General features: G+C 41.0%; 1 protein-coding gene across 1 annotated transcript in view; it reads left to right on the plus strand.

Annotated features, from left to right (window-relative positions):
* DOCK1 (dedicator of cytokinesis 1) overlaps positions 1 to 24,688 on the plus strand; it is a 906,712-nt gene that overhangs the window by 93,213 nt on the left and 788,811 nt on the right. Inside the window, exons 4-5 of the mRNA XM_030202953.1 lie at positions 17,972 to 18,027; positions 21,746 to 21,842. Of these exons, the coding sequence (XP_030058813.1) occupies positions 17,972 to 18,027; positions 21,746 to 21,842 (153 nt within the window). The remainder of the gene's footprint in view (positions 1 to 17,971; positions 18,028 to 21,745; positions 21,843 to 24,688) is intronic.

Genomic DNA, 24,688 nt, shown 5'->3' on the forward strand with positions numbered 1-24,688 from the left:
TGCTCACTTTTTTTTTTTCTTGAGAACCATAAAGTGGGTTACATTCCAATCATAACAAATTGTAATAATACTATTAAGGAAAATAGTAATAAATAATCAGTTACAGCGAAGGGCGACGAAAATGATAGTGGGGATGGGACGACTTTCCTATGAAGAGAGGCTGAGAAGGCTAGGGCTTTTCAGCTTGGAGAAGAGACGGCTGAGGGGAGATATGATAGAAGTGTATAAAATAATGAGTGGAATGGATCGGGTGGATGTGAAGCGACTGTTCACGCTATCCAAAAATACTAGGACTAGAGGGCATGAGTTGAAGCTACAGTGTGGTAAATTTAAAACGAATCGGAGAAAATTTTTCTTCACCCAACGTGTAATTAGACTGTGGAATTCGTTGCCGGAGAACGTGGTACGGGCGGTTAGCTTGACGGAGTTTAAAAAGGGGTTAGATAGATTCCTAAAGGACAAGTCCATAGACCGCTATTAAATGGACTTGGAAAAATTCCGCATTTTTAGGTATAACTTGTCTGGAATGTTTTTACGTTTGGGGAGCGTGCCAGGTGCCCTTGACCTGGATTGGCCACTGTCGGTGACAGGATGCTGGGCTAGATGGACCTTTGGTCTTTCCCAGTATGGCACTACTTATGTACTTATGTACTAGTTCCATAATATAGAACTGTTTCCCTCATTTGAATAATTTATTTTGTCATATATGGATGATATATTAGGTAAACTCCTACTGCTGGTTAGAATATGTATGTTAGTATTGTAAGCTGCCAAGAACTTTCTGGGTTGTGTGGGGTAGTATATAATGTAAGTAAATAAGATGCACAGGTTTGGGAAAAAAAAACAAACCTCTGTGGGCATCATGGCTCTGAGTGCCCCCCATCCCCCATTCCTTTCTGCCAGCAACTGACTCACCAGGGTAAACATCTGCCTTAGGAGCTATTGAATTGACATATTTTTTAAATCTTTCTTTTTTTTTTTTTAACTTTATCTTTATTGGGTGGCAGCTGTGCTACAAACAGCTGAACATAACATCTGCTTTATGGACCATTCAGAATCATACTATAAATCATGGCCAAATATCAGTGGCATTGACATTGTTTCTGGATATTTAGTGCAGGGCCATATCTGGGCACTGGCATTGAAAATCCAAGTTTATGCAGCTAGCGATCTCTTATGCAGTTATATGTGGTATTCAGGACTTAACTGCATAAATGACACCGCATAAAGATAGGGCTGTTATGTGATCCAATATGGCTGCTTAACTTAGGCAATTAAGTACTGAATATTGGTACTTAACTGTATAAGTACCGACTCCAACTCTAGACTGCCCACAAAATAGCCGTCTTTCACTTTAGCGGTTTCTGGTGATATTCAGCGGCACTAACCAGTTAAATGCTGCTGTATATCAGTGGATAGGCCTGGACAAGCAATTAAAACAGCCAGAAGCCATTTGAATATTGACCACTGTATCAACAACAATAATAAAAGAAGCTCTAACAGTATGATAAATCTATTTATTTATTTATTGCATTTTGTATCCCACATTTTCCCACCTCTTTGCAGGCTCAGTGTGGCTTACAATACATCATGAATGATGGAAATACAATTTGTTACAATTTGATTATGGTTTACATGGTGAGGAATTATAAGAAGACAAAGTAATATAACATTATGAGGCAATAAGAACTATAGGATAACAACTTGAAGATAACTTCAAGTGACATGACACATTTCTAGCTATGAGGGAGGGGTTCCATATGTGGTGAAGGTGCGTAAGGTGAGAGTGCAAAAGGAAATATTATGAGACATTTCTAACTATATATAAGGAATTTATGTGTGTTGATCCTTGTGATATATTTTGTCAAAAAGATGGGTCTTCAGTAGTATGCGGAAGTTGGTTAATTCGTGAATCGTTTTCAGGTTGCGTGGTAGTGCGTTCCAGAACTGCGTACTCATATAGGAAAAGGTTGGTGCATGCATTAATCTAGCCTTTAAAGATCCTATGACCCAGCCTATGAACTGAAATCTCGCAAAATCTTCACAGTTTAAGAGAGAAAATTAATATAGAATAAAGTTAAAATAAAGTACTGTTAATATACCTACATCTGAATCCATCCCTCCCCTCCCCCTACAGAAAAGTTATTCCCATCAACCCCTAAGCATACACTCAATCAAAAATATTCTAGTTAGATTATAGATAACTAACCTTGAGAAGACGGACGTGGAACAGAAAACATAGATTTAATTGGGCTCTGGGAGGGGTGGTGTAACATGGTCCAATATTCCAAGCCCAGCAGACTTGATCCGACAACTGATGAAACATATTAGATTAGCCTTTCAGCTCATATGTTAGTTTGCAGAGTTTCTACTGGCTTTTAAACCAAGACTGTAGTATGTAGTGCAGTAAACTCTCTTGCTGGAGAGTTTTAACTAGCCATGGTTTGTATTGTTGTTCTGTGTATTGTAGTAGTGCTACAGGCAGGGGTCTTACCTCTATATCCTAATAATGCCTAACATTCTGTTTGCTTGTTTAGCCACCGCTGCCCACTGAACAGAGGATTTCATTGTATCATCAATGCCGACACCTAGATCCTTTTCCTGGGTAGTGTCTCATAATGTGGAACCCTGCATCACGTAGCTATAGTTTGAGTTCCTCTTTTCCACATGAATCACTTTACACTTACTCACTTTAAGCATCTTCCATTTGGGTGCCCAGTCTCATAAGGTCCTCTTGTGATTGAATAACTTTGTGTCATCAGCAAATTTAATTACCTCACTAGTTATTCCCATCTCTGGATCATCATTTATAAATATATTAAAGTAGTTGTCCCAGCACAGACCACTGAGGAACCCCAATATCTACCCTTGTCCATTGAGAATACTGACCATTTAACCCTTACTGCTTGTTTGGAATTTTTGCATACTTTTGAAGATTTGAGTTTCTTTGAGCTCAAGGTTGTCAGTAAGCCTTGGTGTGGAGGATACATTGATTTACTATTGTTGTAACAAGAACAGGGAATATATATAAAACAATCTTTGCTTAACTTCATTGTCAAAGTTGCTCTTTTTTTTTTTTTTAACAGCTTTTAGTATTCACAGTGTGATGCCAGCATTATTTTTTATGCACCTCTCAGTACTGCCTTTTGTGTAGGGACAGTATCAGTTATTATTTACTTGTTCCAACATGCAGCCAAAGTTGTTTTTCAGTATGATACCTCTTAGTTTTTATTCTCTGTGGAAAAAGATTGGCACTTCACTTGCATGATGTGACAGCAATATTCTTCTGGTCATGATATGTTTTCTTGTTTAGATGTTAAGCCAAGGGGCTTCCTGCATTAAAGGGACCTGACAGGGGCATTCACTGCAACCTGGAATCAAGTGGCCACCGGCTGCCCTCTTCTAAAGTTGGTCTAATCAATGCCAGGACAGTACAAAGCTGACTGCAAGAGTAAAAGCTGACCTATCAAATACTAACCATCAATAAAACACTCTCAAATAGCTGTTTTGTTGCCATATTAAAAAAAAAGTCAAAATAAATATCTTTATTTTAATAGTATGTAATGGACACAATTTATGAATAGCAGCTGTTTGACATATGTAACATGAATTTATGACTGAAGCAGCATTACAGAATCTATTGTGCAGGATGCCATAAAGAACAACACTGAATAAGCACAAATTTAAAAATTGAAATGAAATAAATGGTACCAATACTGAAAAGGAGTGGAGGAGTGGCCTAGTGGTTAGGGTGGTGGACTTTGGTCCTGAGGAACTGAGTTCGATTCCCACTTCAGGCACAGGCAGCTCCTTGTGACTCTGGGCAAGTCACTTAACCCTCCATTGCCCCATGTAAGCTGCATTGAGCCTGCCATGAGTGGGAAAGCGCGGGGTACAAATGTAACAAAAAAAAAAAAAAAAATCCCATATTGCAAATTACCTGTTCCAGACTTGCACACCACTGTAGTTCACTACAGATTTAAAAAAGCTAGCCATATCTAGGAATTACATTAACAAGTTTTAAAAAACTCTTCATTTAATATATATATATATATATATATATATATATATATATTTCCTTAAAAAATGTTCATTATTTTTTTTTTTTGTGAAACTGTAGATCGTGATTTAGAAAAAGAACCCGAATTATAGCTACGTCATGCAAGGTTCCACGTTAGGAGTTACGGACCAAGAAAGGGATCTGGGTGTCGTCGTTGATAATACACTGAAACCTTCTGCTCAGTGTGCTGCTGCGGCTAGGAAAGCGAATAGAATGTTGGGTATTATTAGGAAAGGTATGGAAAACAGGTGTGAGGATGTTATAATGCCGTTGTATCGCTCCATGGTGTGACTACACCTTGAGTATTGTGTTCAATTCTGGTCGCCGCATCTCAAGAAAGATATAGTAGAATTGGAAAAGGTGCAGCGAAGGGCGACTAAAATGATAGCGGGGATGGGACGTCTTCCCTATGAAGAAAGACTAAGGAGGCTAGGGCTTTTCAGCTTGGAGAAGAGACGGCTGAGGGGAGACATGATAGAGGTATATAAAATAATGAGTGGAATGGAACAGGTGGATGTGAAGCGCCTGTTCACACTTTCCAAAAATACTAGGACTAGGGGGCATGCGATGAAACTACAGCATAGTGAATTTAAAACAAATCGGAGAAAAGTTTTCTTCACCCAACGCATAATTAAACTCTGGAACTCGTTGCCGGAGAACGTGGTGAAGGTGGTTAGCTTTGCAGAGTTTAAAAAGGGGTTAGACAGTTTCCTAAAGGACAAGCCCATAAACCACTACTAAATGGACTTGGGAAAAATCCACAATTCCAGGAATAACATGTATAGAATGTTTGTACGTTTGGAAAGCTCGCCAGGTGCCCTTGGTCTGGATTGGCCGCTGTCGTGGACAGGATGCTGGGCTCGATGGACCCTTGCTCTTTTCCCAGTGTGGCATTACTTATGTACTTATGATTTTGATCTAACCTCTAAAGGTAATATCTAAGTAGTGCAGAGGAAGGCAGATGCTGTTTCACATCGGGCTCCTACAATTCAGGTTAAATAATACACTAATTGCCTATTTACTACTCAAATTTTACATACTTCTGCGCAGTCTATGTTAGGGTACCAGTCCTGAGCTTTATTTTGAATTTCCTTCCTTCACTTAGTTCTTTTCTTTTGTTTTGTTTGGATAAATGCAACATTTTGTCTGTCTACACTTTTAAGCAAGTACCCTTTCTCTTTGCTTGTGATATGAGCTGGATCTCCAACTAAAAATGCCTTCTTCATAAATTGGATCAAAGGACATCAGGATCAGAAACTGCAAACTGAAACCATCACTACAATTTGTGGTTTGAAGTTTCATATCTTTAACTTATATTATCTCTAAATTTTTGAGATCTTGCTGAATCTTCCTCTGCATTAAAACTTCCAAATAATTTAACTGGAGTGAAATATAGTCATCTGATGTTTGTCTCTAGTGAACAGAAGTGCCTGTTAAATATTAGATACTGGATTAATAAAACTATTTTACCTAGTTTCAAGATTTAAAAGCACAAAATATAGGTAGAATTAGCTGACTGACTGCATATCCTATTTTAAACAAAAAGCCTGTATCAAAGCAAACAGAACTCCTCTTCCTAGGAAACTGGTATTTCAAAGGGACTCAGACCCTCATCAAGCACTGTCTGCCTAATCAATACTCCACTGTTAATTGCCGCCAAAGGCAAACTGTTTTTTTGTTGTACTGAATAGCTAGAGAGCTCTGTAATCTTACTTTAAACAAGAATATGCTTTGGTACAGTAAAACAAAAATCTTCAGACATCCCAGTAATCTGGAGAAGAAGAAACAATAGATTCCCCCATTCACCTAGAAGACATAAACTCAAGAGGCAAAACTCTTACTAGCTATACCCACATGAATACCTGCCTACCACCATCAAGTAACCCCTAAATCTACAACCACAAACAGACCAGTACTTGGAAACTTGAGCCTAGTAAATGCTAGATCAGACAATACAAATTTTTCTATGATCCATGATGTCATCAGTGAATACCACTTACATACCTTGGGAATAACTGAGACCTGGCTGGATGAAAGTGGAGGAGTACCATTGGCTGAATTATGCCCCACAGGATTCACTAACCTGCACCAACCAAGACAAGGGAAGGTGGGGTGGAGGGGTAGCAGTCCTGATCCGAGACATAGTTAAGCTGCGCAGAGTCTTCATATCCCACCTGTCAGAGTCCGAATGCCTGCTAATCCAGTTGGAAGACAAGAAACCAATGTGACTGCTCGTCATCTACAGAGCACCTTGCAACACCACATCTGTGCAAGAACTGCTGAATCTGGTAACTGAAGTAACCCAGAGCTACCCTAGGTTACTGATCATGGGAGACTTTAATCTTCATATCGAAACTCTAGACACCACTACTGCTGCCTTCCTTGATACAATGGCAACGCTAGGATTCATTCAGGTGATCAAATCTTCAACCCATGGAAAGGGCCATGTGCTAGACTTGGTGTTCTGCAAAGGGGTCGACATCTTGGAACACAAGGCTGTTGGCATAGAGATAACACCCCTATCATGGACTGATCATTTTCTAATGAAATTTTCTATTAAGAACTACATAAAACAGCAGGGCCCAATCAAAGCTTGGAAGGAAATCTGAGACATGAGAAATCTGACTGCTGAAAACTTCCTAGAGGCTTTGTCCTACTGCTATGTGGATGAAAATACGATGATCATGTCAGAACAGGTTGATATCTGGAATGCATGTTTAGCAACGGCATTAGAAGAAGTGTCCCCTCTAAAGAAGGTCCTATTTTCCACAAACGAATGTACCCTGTGGTTCTCCCCAGAGCTATGGATCCTTAAGCATCAAGAACACCAACTTGAAAGAAAATGGAGAAAATCTCTTCTAGATGAAGATAGGCTCAACTAACACATGACACTGTATGACCAGGCTGTAACAACAACCAAAAAACAATATTTTTCTCAACACATAGAACATGCTGCAAATTAAACTAAGCAGCTATTTAAAATAGTAAACAGCCTATTGCAAACATCACAACAGAATCAATCTTCCCAGTCACAACTAACCAGCAATGATTTTGCCACTTACTTTGCCAACAAAATTAAAGGTCTCCATCAGGACATACAGCCAGTCCCATCAAAGCTCCTACCAGCTAATGAAGAGAAGACTCCCCGTTACCTACTGTGCACAGCCATCTAGAACTCATTCAACTAGGTCACAGAGGAAATTCTTGAAAATATCTTTCTACAGCCTTCAACCTGCCCTCTTGATCCCTGTCCAGCAAAGATTGTACAATGAGTGAGCACAGGCCTTATTGAAGGGGCCACTAAAATTGTTAACGCCTCCCTTATGGAAGGGCAGCTGCCAACAACACTAAAAAGAGCTGCGGTGTGGCCCCTACTGAAAAAGAGCTCACTGGACCAGGACAAGCTCAAAAATTACCAACCAGTATCTAACATTCCTTTCCTGGCAAAACTTATAGAAAGGACAGTCTGCAGTCAACTCAGGGACTGACTAATTGAAAGTAATTGGCTTAGACCCATGTCAATCTGGCTTCAGACCTGGGTATGGAACAGAGACAGTTCTTGTGTCCCCTCTTGATGATCTAAACAGGAACTGTGACAGGGGGTCTGCCTCTATACTAGTGTTGCTCGATTTCTCGGCAGCCTTCAACACCATAGATCATAATACCATGCTTGCAAAACTGGCAGAAGTAGGTATCAGTGGCACAGTATTTACTTGGTTCAAATCCTATTTGTTAGGTAGATAACAATCAGTTCTGTTCAGCAACAGCACATCATTACCTTGGGCATTGGACTGTGGGGTGCCACAGGGATCCATACTGTCTCCCATTTTGTTTAATATGTGCCTCAAGCCTTGGCTGAGCTGCTTGAGTCAATGGGCACAAAATTCTACATCTATGCTGATGATGTGCAACTACTCATACCCATTGAACCAGATCTACCCACAGCTCTGCGTAAACTGCCTGCCTAACCACAACTCAGAAATGGACAAACAACAACAAACTTTGCCTGAACCTAAATAAAACAGAGATTATTTGGGTACCAAACAAGTGGACAAATACCCAACTTCAAAATAACTTTTGGGAAGTATGAACTCCCCCTAAAATTATAGGTCAGGAATCTTGGGATACTGCTAAACTCACTCTGATCCCACAAATTGAAACAACCTTCAAAATTGTCTCTATCACCTACGGCTGCTACGAAATCTCTCTCTATATATTAAAAAAAGATAAGTTTGACCATATCATGATTAGACTGCTGTAATGCCCTGTACACTGGCCAAACCAAAAAGAGTTTGTATCAGCTCTAACTAATTCAGAATGCTGCAGCATGACTGATTGATAAAAGGCTGCATGTGGTGTGACCACATCACACCCTTCCTGCAAAATCTACACTGGCTACCAGTACCTTACAGGGCTAAATTTAAAACTTTAATGTTCAAGGTCCTTGGACAAAAATGGGCCAGGGTACTTAAAGAATAAGTTAACCCTTGACACACCTTTAAGACCTATAAATTCCTCTCAAGGATCATCACTATCTGTACCCTCATCAGAAGAAATTGTACAATGTGATACACTACTACTACTTATCATTTCTATAGCGCTACTAGACGTACGCAGCGCTGTACTCGCCAGCGAGCCTTATCAGGAGTAGCCCCCTTGCTCTGGAATTTATTCACAGAGGGGCTACATATAACTCAAGACTACCTGTACTTCAGGAATCAGGCGAAAGCCTGGCTCTTCTCCCAAGTCTTTAATACATAGGGTGACTGACTATATACCCATTCTGCACCTGGACTAGCTTGCTACACATACTGTAACTTAGATCAGTTCCTTATCTCTTGCTTATCTATACAAAGAACTTGCCTTGATTTTAGCTAACCATCAAATTATCCCAACTGACTCTGTACCATTCATCTTGTTTCCATCATATATCTGCTCTTGTTTCCTCAGCTATATGGTAAGCCATATTGTAGAAAATCTTTAGTATCATATCTGTTGAATTTTCTAATGCATGTTTATTGGGTGCATCATTAGTATTATGCTAACTTTGTATTATATCTCTGGTATTTGAATTTCAGTGCTGTTAAATGTGTATATTTTTGATATTGTTTCACAGTAGTTCTATTAGTAGGTTTCAATTTACTGTTTTCAATTTACCTAATTTATTGTATTTGTTTATTCTTGGTTATTTTACTATTGTTATGCTGTTAAGAAATTGTAAGTTTTATGTTAAACTGTACCTGCTCTACACCGCCTTGGGCCAATAAATAAATATGATCCAACACTTTGCAGCTTGAGATAGAAATGTTAAGGAAAACACTTTTCAAATCCTTATTCCACGAGCTTCCTAAACTGTGGGTTGGGACCTCAAATGGTGTCACAAAACCCACTTTTGTGGTATCGACCAGGGTAGGCACCGGGGGGGGGGGGGGGGTCAGGTCACAGTTTTATTTGTCTGTGATTATGAAGTCAAGGCCACAAAAAGATTGATAAGCACTGCCTTATTCCCTTGGCTGATGGAAAATGTAACTTCAAATAATTTGTGTTATGCATAGGCCTAACTAGGAAGGTAATATTATAAGTTGTCACATAACCTGACGCTAAACCAAACAAAATTCTAATCATAAAAATTTATATCTTAAAAAATGTGGCCTTGTGTAGGGAGCCAGTTCAATAGAGGAATTGCTGTATCAAACTTCCTAGCGTTTAACAGATGCCTTGCCACAGTATTCTGTAAAGTTTTTTTTTTTTTTTTTTTTTTTCTTCAGGATAGCTAGTCTGGATAAGATTTCAATAACTTGAATGAGATAAAAGCTCCTGAACAATGATCTTGAAATGATTAAATAAAAATATTTTCTAATATGTCAGAGCTGTCTCAAGTTATAAAACACTGTCCTTACTAATATGGTAACCTGATTCTCCATAGTCAATTATGGATCTAAAATAATATCCAGAACCCTTAAAAAGATTCACAAGGAAATACTGTGTTAAGAATTAATACTTTATCACAAAGAGGGACTGAAGAGAAAGGGCCTGTGTGGAGTATTTTAGGTTTGTCTTTGTTTAATTTCAAATGATAGGGTTGAAAACTAAGCAACTTTCTATCAAAACAGTTTTGAACCATTAATATAACAGCATTCTAGTTAATAATGTAATAAGTAGGGTGTTAATCATTTACATGGATGTAAGTGCTGACTCCCAAATTTGTCAAATATTGACTGAGTAGGCATTATGATGGAAACGGAGAGAGCAGAGAAAATTTACAACTTTGAAAGTCTTTGTTCTCTCAGACCTGTTGACCTACAGTTTTCAGTCCTGTAGTGCCAACTGATAAAACTTGTTTTGCTGCACTGAAAGGCTGTTGATCCACAAGAGTCTTTTAGAGCTGTAGTGCCACCTAGAAGTCTAAGGAGCATCCAGCACCAAGAATGTGCCTTAGCCCAGCAGATCAGAATCGTCATAGACCAAAGAGAAGACAAAACTGCAAGAAATCAAAGAGATCAGACATCTGCCTAATGATCACCTCACTGTCATACGCAAGCTGCACCCACATTACTGTATTGCACTCTACATTGGGCTGACTACAAAAGGCTTACACCAGCTCCAATTGATTCATCAAAATTGATAGAAGGTTGTAAATGATCACGTTACCATTTTTGCAATAATTTCACTGGCTACCAGTAATAATACAGAGCTAAAACTTGCTTATCTACTCCTATCCTAATTATGCCATAATGGGGTTAATTCAAGATTGGTTGCTAAAGTTAGGCACCAAACTATCTTCTGCAAAGCACAAATTCTAGAATAGCAATTGCATGTGTAATTGCTGTCCTAGAATACTAGTGTAAGTTGGCATTTATGTGCCAGCATTTAGCTACGAACATTTATGCCATATCAGTAGCAGGCATAAATGGTTCTGCCTAAATAAAAAGTTAGTGCCTAAGTGCTAGGCATGTCCTCCTTGCAATTACATGCGATAGAACTTGAATGCTAGCATTACAGAATAGGGACTAAGTGCAGTTATGTGTGTAATTGTAAATTAATGGTAGTTAATGGCATCATGCATAACTGCTAGCATTTTATAATCTACTAGTAAAAAAGGCACGTTTCTTAAAAAAATGAAATGGGGCGCTAGCAAGGCTATCATGTAATGGCGATTATGGTTTTAAGGCTCTCGTCAAAGTGATTTTTCCTCTCTCCCCTGCCTGCCCTCCCCTCATGTCACGCGATTCTGACCTCTCCTCCATGTCCAGCAATTCTCCTCTACCCTGCCCTCCCCTCCGTGTTCCGCGATTCTCTCCTCTCCTACCATCCCGTCCGTATCCCGTGATTCTCTCCTTTCCCATCTTGTCCGTGTCCCGCGATTCTCTCCTCTTCTCACATCTCATCTGTGTCCATCGATTCTTCTCTGCCCTATTCTCCCCTCGCCTCCCATCCCCTCCGTGTCCCGCGATTCTCCCTCCCATCCCATCGGTGTCCTGCAATTCTCTCCTCTTCTTCCATCCCATCCATGTCCATTGATTCTTCTCTGCCCTGTCCTCGCCTCCATGTCTAGCGCTTTTTCCTGTGCCCTGCCCTCCCCTACGTGACCCGCGATTCTCCCCTTGCCTCCCATCCGTGTCCATCGATTCTCCCCTGCCCTGCCCTCCCCTCTCCTTGATGTCCCACGATTCTGCCCTCCTCTCCATGTCCAGCGATTGTCCTGTGCCCTGCCCTGTCCTCACCTCCATGTCCTGCAATTCTGCCATCACCAGCGATTCTCCTCTGCCCTGCCCTCCCCTCGATGACTATAAGCAGGTTGGGCTTGCGTCCCGTCTCCTCCAACGTTCCGTTTCCTTCACTTGTTTGCGTTCGTAACATCCTGACGTCAGTTCGCCTCCAGCATTCTCTTCCCTCTCACTGTCCCACCCTCCTCTGACGTCATTTCGTCTTTACGTGAGGGTGGGACAGTGAGAGGGAAGGGAACGCTGGAGGCTTGCTGACGTCAGGATGTTACAAACCCAGACAGCCAGCCAGCCATAGAACGTTGAGGTACAAATTATATAGTAGATGTGTGAAAATAATGCTCAAGACACATAGGTTTACATACGAGATTATAGAAAAAGGAGAATTATGTACTGTTGTTTTTTTGCTGAAATTGCCTATTACTAATGTCCATTGTTCTTGCTGTACACTGAATTAGTTGAATTTCTTCAAACAAGGCAATAAATAAATTCAAATATGTACATAAATACATTTATTTACTGTGATTGGTTGAAGGTGGGCTTAATTTAACTTTTATTGGCCTTATTAAGGCAGTTTTTGGAACTGGAGCTAATTTAGGTTTGGCTTAGAAAGGAAGTGAAGACTTATTCCAGTAAGATGTTTTTTTTTTCTCTTATTACATTTGGAATGTTTCTGTAGCCTAGTGGTTAGTGCAGGACACTCTGATCCTGGGGAACTGGGTTCGATTCCCACTGTAGCTCCTTGTGACTCTGGGCAAGTCACTTAACCCTCCATTGCCCCAGGTACAAATAAGTACCTGTATATACTATGTAAACTGCTTTGAATGCAGTTACAAAAACCACAGAAAGGCGGTATATCAAGCCCCATTCCCTTCCCTTTCCCTTTTCTTTCACACTGAAAGTATAGAATGTTATGTAGATAGTAGAGCACGTTCCTACTTTAATATGTTTTATATTGTGTTCTGTATTGATAGTAGTTACTTTGCTGTGCAGACTTGAGTGGGGCTAAAAATTTTGGAGATTTTATGGAAGGCAGAACAGCAGCAAGTTTTCCTAAACATATGTGTTAGACATCAGAATGTGACAAATTTCATAATGGCGCGAAGTTTTATAAAGTAATCAATCAGGGCTGTCTCGGTGAAAAGTAAATACAAACATTCTATTTCAGTGAGATCCTGCAGACCAACTTTTAGCAAAATGTAATTTTGATTGCTGTGTCTGTTATCTTTGAAAATTTGCTGCAAGGTATGCAGGTACTTCAGCTATGTGGGCTATTTAATTCCCTTCCAGAAATTACTAGTCTTTCTTGGGGCATTTTATAATTGATGTATCTTTATGTTCTATTAAATAATATAGTATTCATAAAAGACTATTACATCCTGGAAATGGTAGGTACCAAGTTGACATCATCATCTTTTACAGTTGACATTGAAACACTATATTGCATTTTTAGAGGTGATTTTGATTTGGGTCTATTCATTGTACTTTTCATAGAAAATGTGGTCTGTACAATGGTATCCTATGAAGGCAAGTGAGTCAGAAAGATCACCTAAGGTCATTTTTCCCCAGTGGTTTAATTTAAGTACAGTAAGAAAGACATGGTAACCAAAATCAGAGACTATAGGTATTTGTTTTCCTGCATTTTGCAACCATGTTTAAAATATTGCATTTCAAAAATATTTGGAAACCTGTTATGTGGTGAAGGTTCGGTTTTCAGATTTCAGTTCTCTTGTATTTGTTTATTCATGTTCCAGACTAAAGAAAGTAATTGCATAGCTTGGTAGTGTGGTGAGATCCTCCCATTTGTTCACCAATCCGGCTGTTTGTTTTTCATTCCTGTAATTTTTGATTACTTTGCTGCCTCGTCTATATAGACTGTTTAAAAGTAAATGCAGGAGGAAAGCTAGCATTGTGCAAAACTAAGATTAAATGTTTTCAGGAGTGATTTTTTTTTTCAGTTTAAGAGAGTTACTACTTGTGCTTTGGATGCCTTGCAGATTCATGCAGCCTTGGAGGCTGATGCACTGCATTAGCATCATATGAATGCAGACATTTTTCACTGATTCAAATGAGATTTCTTTTAAGCAAACTTCTGTATGTAATTTTATAGGGAAGCTGGCAGAAAAGGTTATTACAAATCATTGAGATGTACAGTTGTGTTCAAATTAGGTATTTCAATGAATTATTGGTTTAGCACCAATAAATCTAAAGTGAACAAAAACTGATAGAGCCTCTACGTTCAAAGTTAAACATCGCATCTTTCTGAAAATGTTACCCTTTTTGGCAGAAATAACAGCTTCCAAATATGTTTAGTTTTTCTTTTCTTGCTTTTGGAATGTGTTCCCAGTAGAGATCTGCATGGGAGCAGGGATGGTGGGATTCCTGCGGGTACTGCGGGAATCCCGCATGGATAGTCTCAGATCTGCGGGGATGGACCCAGGTCTTGCGGAATCCCTGTGGAAATACATGCAATCCGAGCTTTGCCTCCCCTCCCCCGAGCCACAGGGTGCCCTTCCGGCACATACCTCAAGCCACCCTGGTGATCTAGTGGCTTCTTCGGGGCAGGAAAGATCCCCAGTCTTTCCAGCTTGCTGTCGCTGATCCTCTCGCTGTTGTCGCTTTTTAAAAATGGCTGCCAAGACTTCCAGTGGTGGCCTCGCGAGACTTCCATGAGGCCAGAGTGGAGGTCTGGAATTATATGCGGGGAAGAGGGAGGGAGGTAACTGTGTTTAAAAAAAAAAGCAAGGTTTGTATCTGTTTCCCCTTCCTCACGCAGCCGTCATTGCAGTACACTCAAAACAAAGAAAGCAAACCTATGAGCTGCTGCATTCAGGTTGTCTTTCTTTATTGTTGGTGCATACGGATGTACACAGAGGAAATATAATAATGGAATGACGTTTCATAGGTAAAGAAGTAATTTGTTATAAATCGTAATCAGTGTGTCATTTGGAGTGGCTGGTTAAAGGGACACCCTAGCACTGTTATTTGTGCAGAGATTTTTTTTCTCCTGGTAAAGGGCCACTAAAACAGACATCATGTTATGAGAATCAGGTGCTCAACATTGAGAGTTTCTATTTAGTTTCTTATTTATGACATTTATAACCCCACATTAAACATGAATTAGGTTGAAACCTGGGAGATTTTAAAATCTTTTTTTTTTTTTCCTGTGCCTACATGAAAAGAAAAAGATGGCATGTGGGAACTTGCTCTTTTTGTTTTTTTTGGATTGCAGTGGAATATTATAAAAATGCACTTGCCTTTTTTTTAAATGCCCAGTTAGGTATACATGCTAATCTGAACTAGAAATGCACAGAAAATACAAGAAAAAAAGTACCAAAAAGAACAACAAGGAAAGGAAAATTATCTATCATATAAACCACATCTTAGGACTTTCTCACTATGCCCTCCCAGGAGGATACAGGCAAATCAAATTGTACAAATTGACTCATCTCATACAATAGCAAGAAAAAAGTGTCTAGGCAGTACTTCCTTAAAGAACAGGTTTGTTCAGGAGAAAAGCTGTGTTTGGCCACGTCAGGAAAAATATTAATTGACTGACCACAAAACGGAATCTGTTTCTTAGGAAAATAGTCCTGAGATGATTCTAAAAATTGGAAAACATCAAGAATATCTGCCGATACCAACTGGTCTATCTCCTCCTCATCTTTGGTTACTTTAGAACCTCTCAGTACATAACATATATTTTATACTGATAAAGAATCAGCCTGAGAATACTGTAAAAATTTCCTTCAAATACGTATCGAGCAGTTCTAATGGAGCCAAATACTGAAGGATTCTATATATGGCGACTAAAGCTGTGTACGCAAATCAGCGCACATAACTGATTTGCGCATACAACTTAATGAGCCAATGAGTGCTAATAATTGACTGTTAACATCCAATTATTTTCATTAATTGGTATTTACACATGGATTTTATTCTATAATGCTCAACGCATAAATTCTATAGTATGTAAATTCAAAGGGGCTTGGCCAGGGGCATTTCATATTTGTACTTTGCCCATGGTCCACCCAAATGCTGCCCCTGTACACACTTTACTGACAAAGTACATTCCTTTATGTCATCATGCCTTCTTTTACGCTGCTCAGTATTTTATAAGAGGACATTTATGTGCATATGTGGCCACAGGCATCTGAAAATGATGTATGAAATCACCCCCACAGGGTTTAATGTCTTAGCTACAGTATATATATATACACACTCACACACACACTATAAGATTTGACAACCACTGATGAATCTCTAGTGGTTGCCAAACTTGAGAGTTTCAGCTAGCTATTTGCAGCTTTCATATGAACTGAGGTAGTTAACAACTGAACTTGCTGTCAAAAATCATACATAAACTTAAGGGAATCATCTGTAATGTGCCCATCCATGAGTTAGTTACTCTTTGCATCATTTAATACTCGGTGAACTCTCCTAGGATGATTTATCAAATGATCTCCAAAGTGCATTCAAACGTTTGAACTATATTGTTACTCATTGGAATTATGCTTGTGCTTTGTCTGACTGGAGGATGATACCCCTCATTTAGTTGCACTGTTGCTTTTTTACAGTACATACACTAGAAAGGATAAAAATGCACTGTGTGACTCCTCTGCTAGGTATCAGGCAAGTTCCCACCCACCAATTCCCCCCGGGAGAAATTCACACTTAAGGGGGGGGACCAAGGATTTTTTCCCCCTTGGTCATTTCCCACCCACCCTAGCCTTTTTTTTTTTTTTAAATATAATTGACTGTAGTTTCTTTCTTGTATCAGGTTCCATAAGTCCTGGTGGTACTTTTTTTTTTTTTTTTTTTACGGTGTTGGAACAAGGAAGTTAGAGCAGTGTACGGTTGTACATAGAGGATGTATAATAAGAGAATAACTTTTCATAGTTAGTAGTTTGTTATAAATCATAATCAGTTTATTTTGAGGGGCTGAATTAGGTTGAAATTTAGTTTGGGGGTGTATGGGGGGCTTTGCCCCCCCCCCCCACATGAACAGCAATTTGAATTTATCTATTTACTTATTTATGACATTTAGATCCTATATTAAACATGAATTAGGTTGAAACCTAGTTTTTTTTTGGGGGGGGGGTGGTTGGGGGGCATTTTCCCCCCTCACGAATTGCATGTCTGGAAGAGGACAGCGATGTGTAAAAGATAATGTTGTGGGTGTGAGGAGGTACTGGCCCCTCAAATGATCTGGAAGAGAAAAAGGAGGAGATTACTTGCCTAGTGTTTTTGTATTTTTGTGGGTTAGGGGTGCGAATTGTCCTCCCTTGTGTGGTGGGAATCAGTTTGGTGGGAATTGTCCTAGGTGGGATGGAACTGTTCAGGTGTGAACTGACCTAGATCCCTCTGATAAGGATTGCCAGAAATTATCAATGTCGTCTTTCAAATTTCTTTTCTGTTCTTTCAGACTTGCAGCATTATCAGAACAGCTGTTGATGGGGTTGTGGCATCGTTATCAGCCTTTATTCACAATCTGGGGTTGTTGACCTTGCGCCCCCCCCCCCCCCCATTTTCTATATGAAGTACTGTGATAGCAATTCTTCAGCCAGGGGCCACAGACCATAGCTCTTTCTGGAACCTGGTACATATGCAGTCTGGGAATTAAACCCTGATCTGCTTTCTGTGTGATGTATTTAGTATAAGCCTTTTGTAACAGATATACAAGCAAATAGAATCTTTTAAGAAAACCTTGGATTTGTTGATGATGTTTATTTATTTATTTGTTAGTTAAATTTGTATCCCACATTTTCCCACCTATTTGTTGGCTCAATGTGGCTTACATAGTACCGGAGAGGCATTTGCAGACTCCGGTGAGAAACAAATACAAAGTGATGTGGTAAGATGAAGTTCATGTGGCATAGCCACATTAGGGAAACGTACATCGGAAATTTAGTACAATGTTTAGCAGACAAGGGGACCCTTTTACTAAGGTGCACGAACAGATCTATCATGTGCTAATGACTAGCATGCGGTGTATATAAGGTGCCCATAGGAATATAATGGGTGTCTTATCATTTAGCACATGTTAATCAGCGGGTGCTAAATCCATTAGTGCACCTTAGCAAAAGGACCCCAAAATTGAAAAACTCATACTTTAGCATGTATAGTTACTCTGTATGTACTGTATATTCTATTCATTATTCTTTCTCCACAAAATTATTTCTTAAAGGGCATATTTCCTGCTTTATATATACACCTGAAAGATGCAACAGTTGAAGGCAAAGGGTGAGTTAAGGTTGAAATTATTTTTAGTAAATAAATATATTTGTTACAGTTTTCAGGTTCAACAAATCGTTTAATGGTCCCCATAGACTAATAATATGGTATTCAGTTTTTTATTGGAAGTTTTTTAATTGGGCAATGGCCTTTATTTGAACTATAAATTCAGCTTAGTAATAATGAGCCCATTTCTGTTCGACGTGCTCTCCTCTTGGGAAATAAGGAGGCATCTGAACCACATCTGTGTGTGTTAACCAGGAAGCTTCTAGCTTCAAAATTGTATTTGTTAGCAGATAATTCAAAATATTGGAAAAATGGGTTGTGATGTTAATCATTTTGTTTGAACCTATCATTATAGCCTTGTATGAATTGTATTATAGGTCATCTGAAACTGACATTTAAGTTAATTAAAAGGATGGTAAACCATGAATAGGGAATAGCAAAGAGAGTAGCTGTCACTGCAAGAGCAACACATGAAAATGTTTTCTTCTTTTGACACTGCTTTGTCTTTAGAGTCGGTTAAATATGTAAATTATCAAATTACTAATCATATGATTACTGCATAATGACACCTCTTTGGTTGATTACAAAATTGCTTTAACATGCTAAAAAGCCTACTAGTTGATTTATGCTCAGATGATGCATAATATATTTAAAAAAAAATCAATAGTGCAAATTGTGGTAACTTACAAGAGAACTTTTCCAGTGCTAGGAATGATGCTATTCTGCAGAATAATTCATTTGGATAGAGAAGAATCAAATATTTTTCTGTATTAAAAGCAACTTAGGAACATGTTTACGAAAGAGCATTAGAATTTTTGCATTTAATGGGATGAATTCTATATATGGTGCAGGAAAAACGCTATTCTATAAGCTATGCTTAAAGTTAGGCGCAGCTTATAGAATAGCACTTACACCCAGGGATGATGCCTAACTTTCGACGCGGCCATTTGCACAAACTAAAATGTGATCCGCCTAAATTGGGCGCATTTTCCCTCGTATTCTATAAGATGTGTAAATGCTAAGAGCGCCCCCGTTCCACCCATGACCCTTCCATTTCCATGCCCCTAAACGTGTAAAATCTAGGCGCAGATCCCACACCTAAATTTCCGCACGTAAGTTCTAATTGAACCTAATTAATGCCAATTGCTGCTAATTAGCTTGTTCAGTTAATTTGCACATGCAAATTTGCATGCACAGTTTATGATAACTTTTATAGAATTAGGAGGAATGTGGGTTAACAGGCAAAATCAATGTGCCTTAAGTACAGAGGTTCTGTGGCAACTTTGAGGGGGGGCATATCCAGCATTCTGCCTATTAAGGTGGTGTTAGGTGAACCCATGTTAACTGCAAGTTTAAAAGAGTAACACGTGCTACCTACCACATGCTGACTGCTATGTGCAGTCCATACCCACTCTCCTCGTACTCTGTTGAGACCCCGCCCCTTCCCACACTAAGCAGTTAGGGGGAAATTCTATAAAAGTCACTCATAAATGGGCGGCAGAAAGCATTATTTTCTGTGCGCCATACCTCTGTTGATACCTAGTGTAAATCCTGGCGCTTAAGTTGGGTGCTGACCTATTTTTCTAGAACACCGTGTGCAGCTTTTTAGAATGCCTCTGAATCACCCGTGCCCCCTTTTGGGTTGCACGCTATGGGATTTAGGCGCCTGGCATTGTAGAATATTGTGTAGCCAGATGCACATGCAAATCCTAATCGTGCTAATTATCAATTATTGGTTGTTGGTATCCAATTATTGATGATGGCTCATCAATTGAGTTGCGTGTGCGTCTCGGTAGCATGCCCAAATTTGGGTGCCATATAAAGAATGTTAAAACCCACACTAAGTGCTTAGCATAACTTAGTAAACAAACCCTTAATTAGGGCTGCACATTGATTACAAATTTTTAATCACACAATTCTTGCAGATAAAATTCTTTCTTGTCTTGCTGCCACCTTGAAGTCCCCCCAACACAAGTTCACGGGGGGGGGGGGGGGGCTGGAGAGCACACACTCACACTACCACAGACCACTTTTTACCGTTTCTTAGTAAAAGAACCCCTAAGTAAGAATAGTGTATCCTGTTGACATAAAAAAAAAAAAAACTAAGCAAAACACAATTTTTGAATTTTTTTCCTAATTCTTTTTAGAAAACATGAATTGATATAGGAAATATCATAGAATTTGGGATTTCTTATATTTGAAATGACTGTACATCTATATATTAGTGCACGTGTTCAGCCAGGGTAAAAATTATAAACAAAAATGCTCACTTGTAAAGAATAAGAACCCAAGAATAAAGCTACTAGACACACAACCTGATAAGACAATCTTGTTAAGTGATTTTTTTTAAAAGCAGCATTCATCCCAAATGATTACCTGGCGTTAGAGTTTGCAGAACATTGGGGAGGAATGGTGAGCCCTGTCCAGCATGCATTTGCATGCTGGCAGGCCCCCATTCCCCCCAACAGCAAACCTGCCAGCGACAGGGGGCTGGAGGTCCGGTGGACCTCCGGTCCCCCCGACGATCCCCTCCCCAGGTTCAGGGAGGGCTGGAGATCCGGTGGGTCTCCAGCCCCCCTAATTCCCCTCAACAAATTAGTCCCTGGTGGACTAGTGGGTGACCAACCAACCCCCCCCCCAGCAACAGAGGGGGGGGGGGCTGGAGGTCCACTGGACCACCGGTCCCTCCCCCTACGATCCCCCCCCCCCCCAGGTTCAGGGAGGGCTGGAGATCCGGTGGGTCTCCAGCCCCCCCCCAGTCCCACAGCAAAGGATCCCTACACACCATATAGGGGAGTTTTTCCCTTATATGGTATATAGCCCCGCCCAGCGCATCCCAGGATACACTGGGCAGGGCTGGGTGCTGCCATATTGCAGCGTCGCAGGAAGAGGAGGGAAGCAGTCTACTCTCCCTCCTCCATCCCACAAGATAAGGGGGTAGGGGGGCTGAACCACCAGGGACCCTTTGCTGGGGGACTGGGGGGGGGGGGGGCTGAAGACCCACCAGATCTCCAGCCCTTCCTGAACCTGGGGGGGGGGGGGGGGGATTGTCGGGGGGACCGGAAGTCCGCCAGACTTCCAGTTCCTGTTGCTCAGGGCAGGGGTAGTTGGGGCCTGGTGGTCCCATGGACCTCCAGCCCCTATGTTTGACAGTTTTGGGCTCTTGACAGCCCAGACCTGTCAAACAAGTGCGGGAGGATTGTGCTGAGCGCATGCTCAGGCACAATTCTCCCGCACTTCTACCCCATGATCATAGATAATTGCGTGCTTAAATTTGCATGCAATTATCTCTGATCATTGCTGCGGTAAAGCCCCGCGCTGTTACGGCACTATTTTAGAGTGTGTGTGTATGGGGGGGGGGGGGGGGGGGGGGTACCGTGTAATCTGTAGGGAACGCAGCTTAAGGGTTTGTATAAAAAAGAACCCAGTAGAGTTGGAGGTTTGATACCACATCTTGAACACGGTTTTTGAGTAATACTATTCTACACTTGCCATTTACAACTAGCTTAATATAGTTCTCTGCAATTTGAAACAGTCTAAGGGCAAGGATTGCACTATTTATTTGCATAAAGATGCAACAACATTGTTTTTGTGCTACAATCTGTATTTTGGATCAGGGGTCACATATTTCTGTGAATACCAAGAAAGACAAATTTTTTGATGTTTGTAGTATATTAGTTAACTGATTTTAATCCATTCTGTTAACATTTTGTAATTTCAGACAAAATGAAACAGTTGTACCAAGTGAAGTTCCATTGGTGCAGGAAGTTACCACAACACTTAGGGAATGGTCCACAATATGGCGCCAGTTGTACATTGTAAGTAGATTTAATTAACTTCCTAATGTTTAAGGAGTGTGATAATATATGTGGTAAAAGCTTTCAGTGTTTCTCAGTAATATGTCTGGGAGAAGGAGTGATTTAGTATAATAGAGCAGCGGGCTGAGAACCAGAGAAGCCAGTCTTCAAATCCTGAATTTCTTGCGCTGCTGCTGCTTCTGACCTTGGGCTGTTGCTTCAGGTACGACTTAGATTGTAAGCTCTCTTGAATTTACGTTACCTGAATTATATCATGCCTTGAGCTCAGGTTTGTAAAAGGTGAGCAATTAAATCTGATCCATATCAAAAATGTCATCTCGCCCTCAGACCAGTGACTGATCTTTTGTTCAGAGCACTCATGTCTTGCCAGTAGCAGTATGGGCATATCTGTCATCAAACTTCCCCAGCTAGCATTTCACATCTGGGTTAAGTTCTGCCCCTTCCATAGAAAAAAAAATGACATGTAGCTTCATCCATACTCTTCCAGCTTGTTGCCTGAACTATGCATCTGCCTGGCTCTAATCACAACCCCCTGACTATCCTAAACTAATAGCCCTTATAATGCCATTTGAAATGGAATCGGAAGCTTATGGCCACACTGCCTTGAGTTTGCTTCATTTTGGAAGCTAAGCAGGGATGGGCCTGGTTAGTACTTGGATGAGAGAAATGGAATCAGAAAGTAACCCGTTAGTTTTGACGACATCTCTGGAAATCTAGAGGTCCAGGTTATTGCTAGTGGGAGACATGACAGAGCAGGGAGTTTTCTCTCCATCTTTCTTTTAATTTGTACTGGCTACAAATTAGTGATAGGGAGAAATCCCATCTTTCTTTCTGACTTTCTAGGAGAAAGGTTTCAGTGAAAATACAAACACCTGTAGCCTCAATATCAGGGTAACACGGTCTGGGCACCAGTTAGCTTATCGCGGGTCGGGCGCTGTCATAGAGGCTGGTATGTACTGTTTCGTTCACATCTAGAGGGTGGGGAGGGGGGTCAGTGACCACTGGGGCAGTAAAAGGGGCAGGGTCATGCCTTAATCCCTCCGGTGGTCATCTGGTTATTTAGGGCACATTTTTGTTACTTAGTCGTGATTGAAACAGGTCTAGACCAGAATGTCTTTTAGCCCTAGAGGTTTTTGCTTTGTTCCATTATGGCAGAAAAATATCCAAGTTCTAGGAACACCCATATCCTGCCCATGACGTGCCACCCTTGTAATTAGATGCACTGCAGATGAACTGCGTAGAAAAAAAATACTTAAAAATGGGTTTTGAAAATAGCCATTTGGACATTTCGGTGCTTTGTGCCACTTTTTGGATGTTTTTCTGTTTTGAAAATGAGCCCCTTAACGAATAGATGTAGCTAGCGCCATCGTATTATCTGCAATAGTGGCATAATAACTGAGTAGGAAACTGCTAGAAACACTTCTAACAGTTAAAGTAGAGGTTTTGCAGTTACTGTGAATTAAACTTTGGCAATAAATGCACAGTAAATGTAAAATCTTACCACACTTTAGTATTTAAGCCTTTTAGGGCTAGTATTAATTTTTTTGGATTTTGCTCACACTTTTTCAGTATTGGCTCGAGGTGAGTTACATTCAGGTGTGCTAGCCATTTCCCTGTCCCACCCCACCCCGGGCTAATTTTATACCTGAGGCTATGGAAGGCCAAGATTACAAGAAGCAGCAACTTCCCTGGTTGTCAGCCCACTAGTCTAACTGCTAAACTACTCCAACAATTCTTCCATCATATCATGCTGATCAATCCATAGACTGGTGGGTTGTGTCCATCTACCAGCAGGTGGAGATAGAGAGCAATCCTTTTGCCTCCCTATATGTGGTCATGTGCTGCCGGAAACTCCCCAGTATGTTCTCTATCTCAGCAGGTGGTGGTCAGACACAGCAGCAGCTCTGGCTAGGTCTCCAAGCCTAATTTTTAGGTTTTGTTGAGTACCTGGGGTTGAGGGCTCTTCTTGAGCAAGTGCAAACCTGGTGGTGCCAGGTCCCTCCTTTTCTCCCCCCTCCCGCTGGCTCCGTTTAAAAAAAAAAAAAAAAAAAAAAAAATTGGACGTCCTTAAGGGCGTTTATTTAAACGTTTATTGCAGCTACTCACTGGGACACCGGTTCGTTACAGCTCGGAGCGAGAAGCAGGTAATTTTTACTTTTTTGTAGCGGGCAGGGGGTTCCCCAATCGATCTCCACGTGGCCTATGGCGTCGGAGGGCGAGGGTGCAAAGAATCGCTCCCCGGACCGCGTGTGCGCTTCTAGCGGGGATGCGGGGGTCTTAAAGTCTGATTCGCCCTTGTTGGGTGTCAGTTTGGAGGCCGGTCAGTGTCCCGGTTCTTCCTCCGGTGCGGCGGTTTTTCCCGCCATGAACGCCCATCCCCCGCTGCTCGCCTCCGCCATCTTGGCCGGCCACTCTGCTCGGACGGCTTCTTCTTGGGCTGCCCTTGAGGTGGGAGACGTTAATGCCATGGCCGCCCTTGATTTGGGCGACGGCAAAAAAACGGCTAAAGTTAAGCGCCGTTCTTCCCGCGCGGCTCCTTCGCGGAGTGTCGCGTCGGACGCCATCTTGGATGCGCAGCATGTTTCTCCCCCGCTCTTGTGAGCGCCGGTTGAGGGTGCGTCTAGGGCTGTGGCCCAGGCTGCTGAAGTGCACAGTCTGGGAGGTTTCTCCTCCGAGTTTATTTTGTTGCTGCATCAGGCCTTCCTTATGCAAAACGCTGCCCCTGCTCCCTTGTCCGATAAAGGGGTTGAGGCCCCCGGAAGTAAACGCCCTCGGGTGGATTTCCAGGCCTTAGAGGACTCTGTCTCCTCTGATGTAGATGAGAGCAGCGTATCTGAGTTCTCCCA

This window comes from Microcaecilia unicolor, chromosome 5 (assembly GCF_901765095.1).
Source record: "Microcaecilia unicolor chromosome 5, aMicUni1.1, whole genome shotgun sequence".
Taxonomy (NCBI): domain Eukaryota; kingdom Metazoa; phylum Chordata; class Amphibia; order Gymnophiona; family Siphonopidae; genus Microcaecilia; species Microcaecilia unicolor.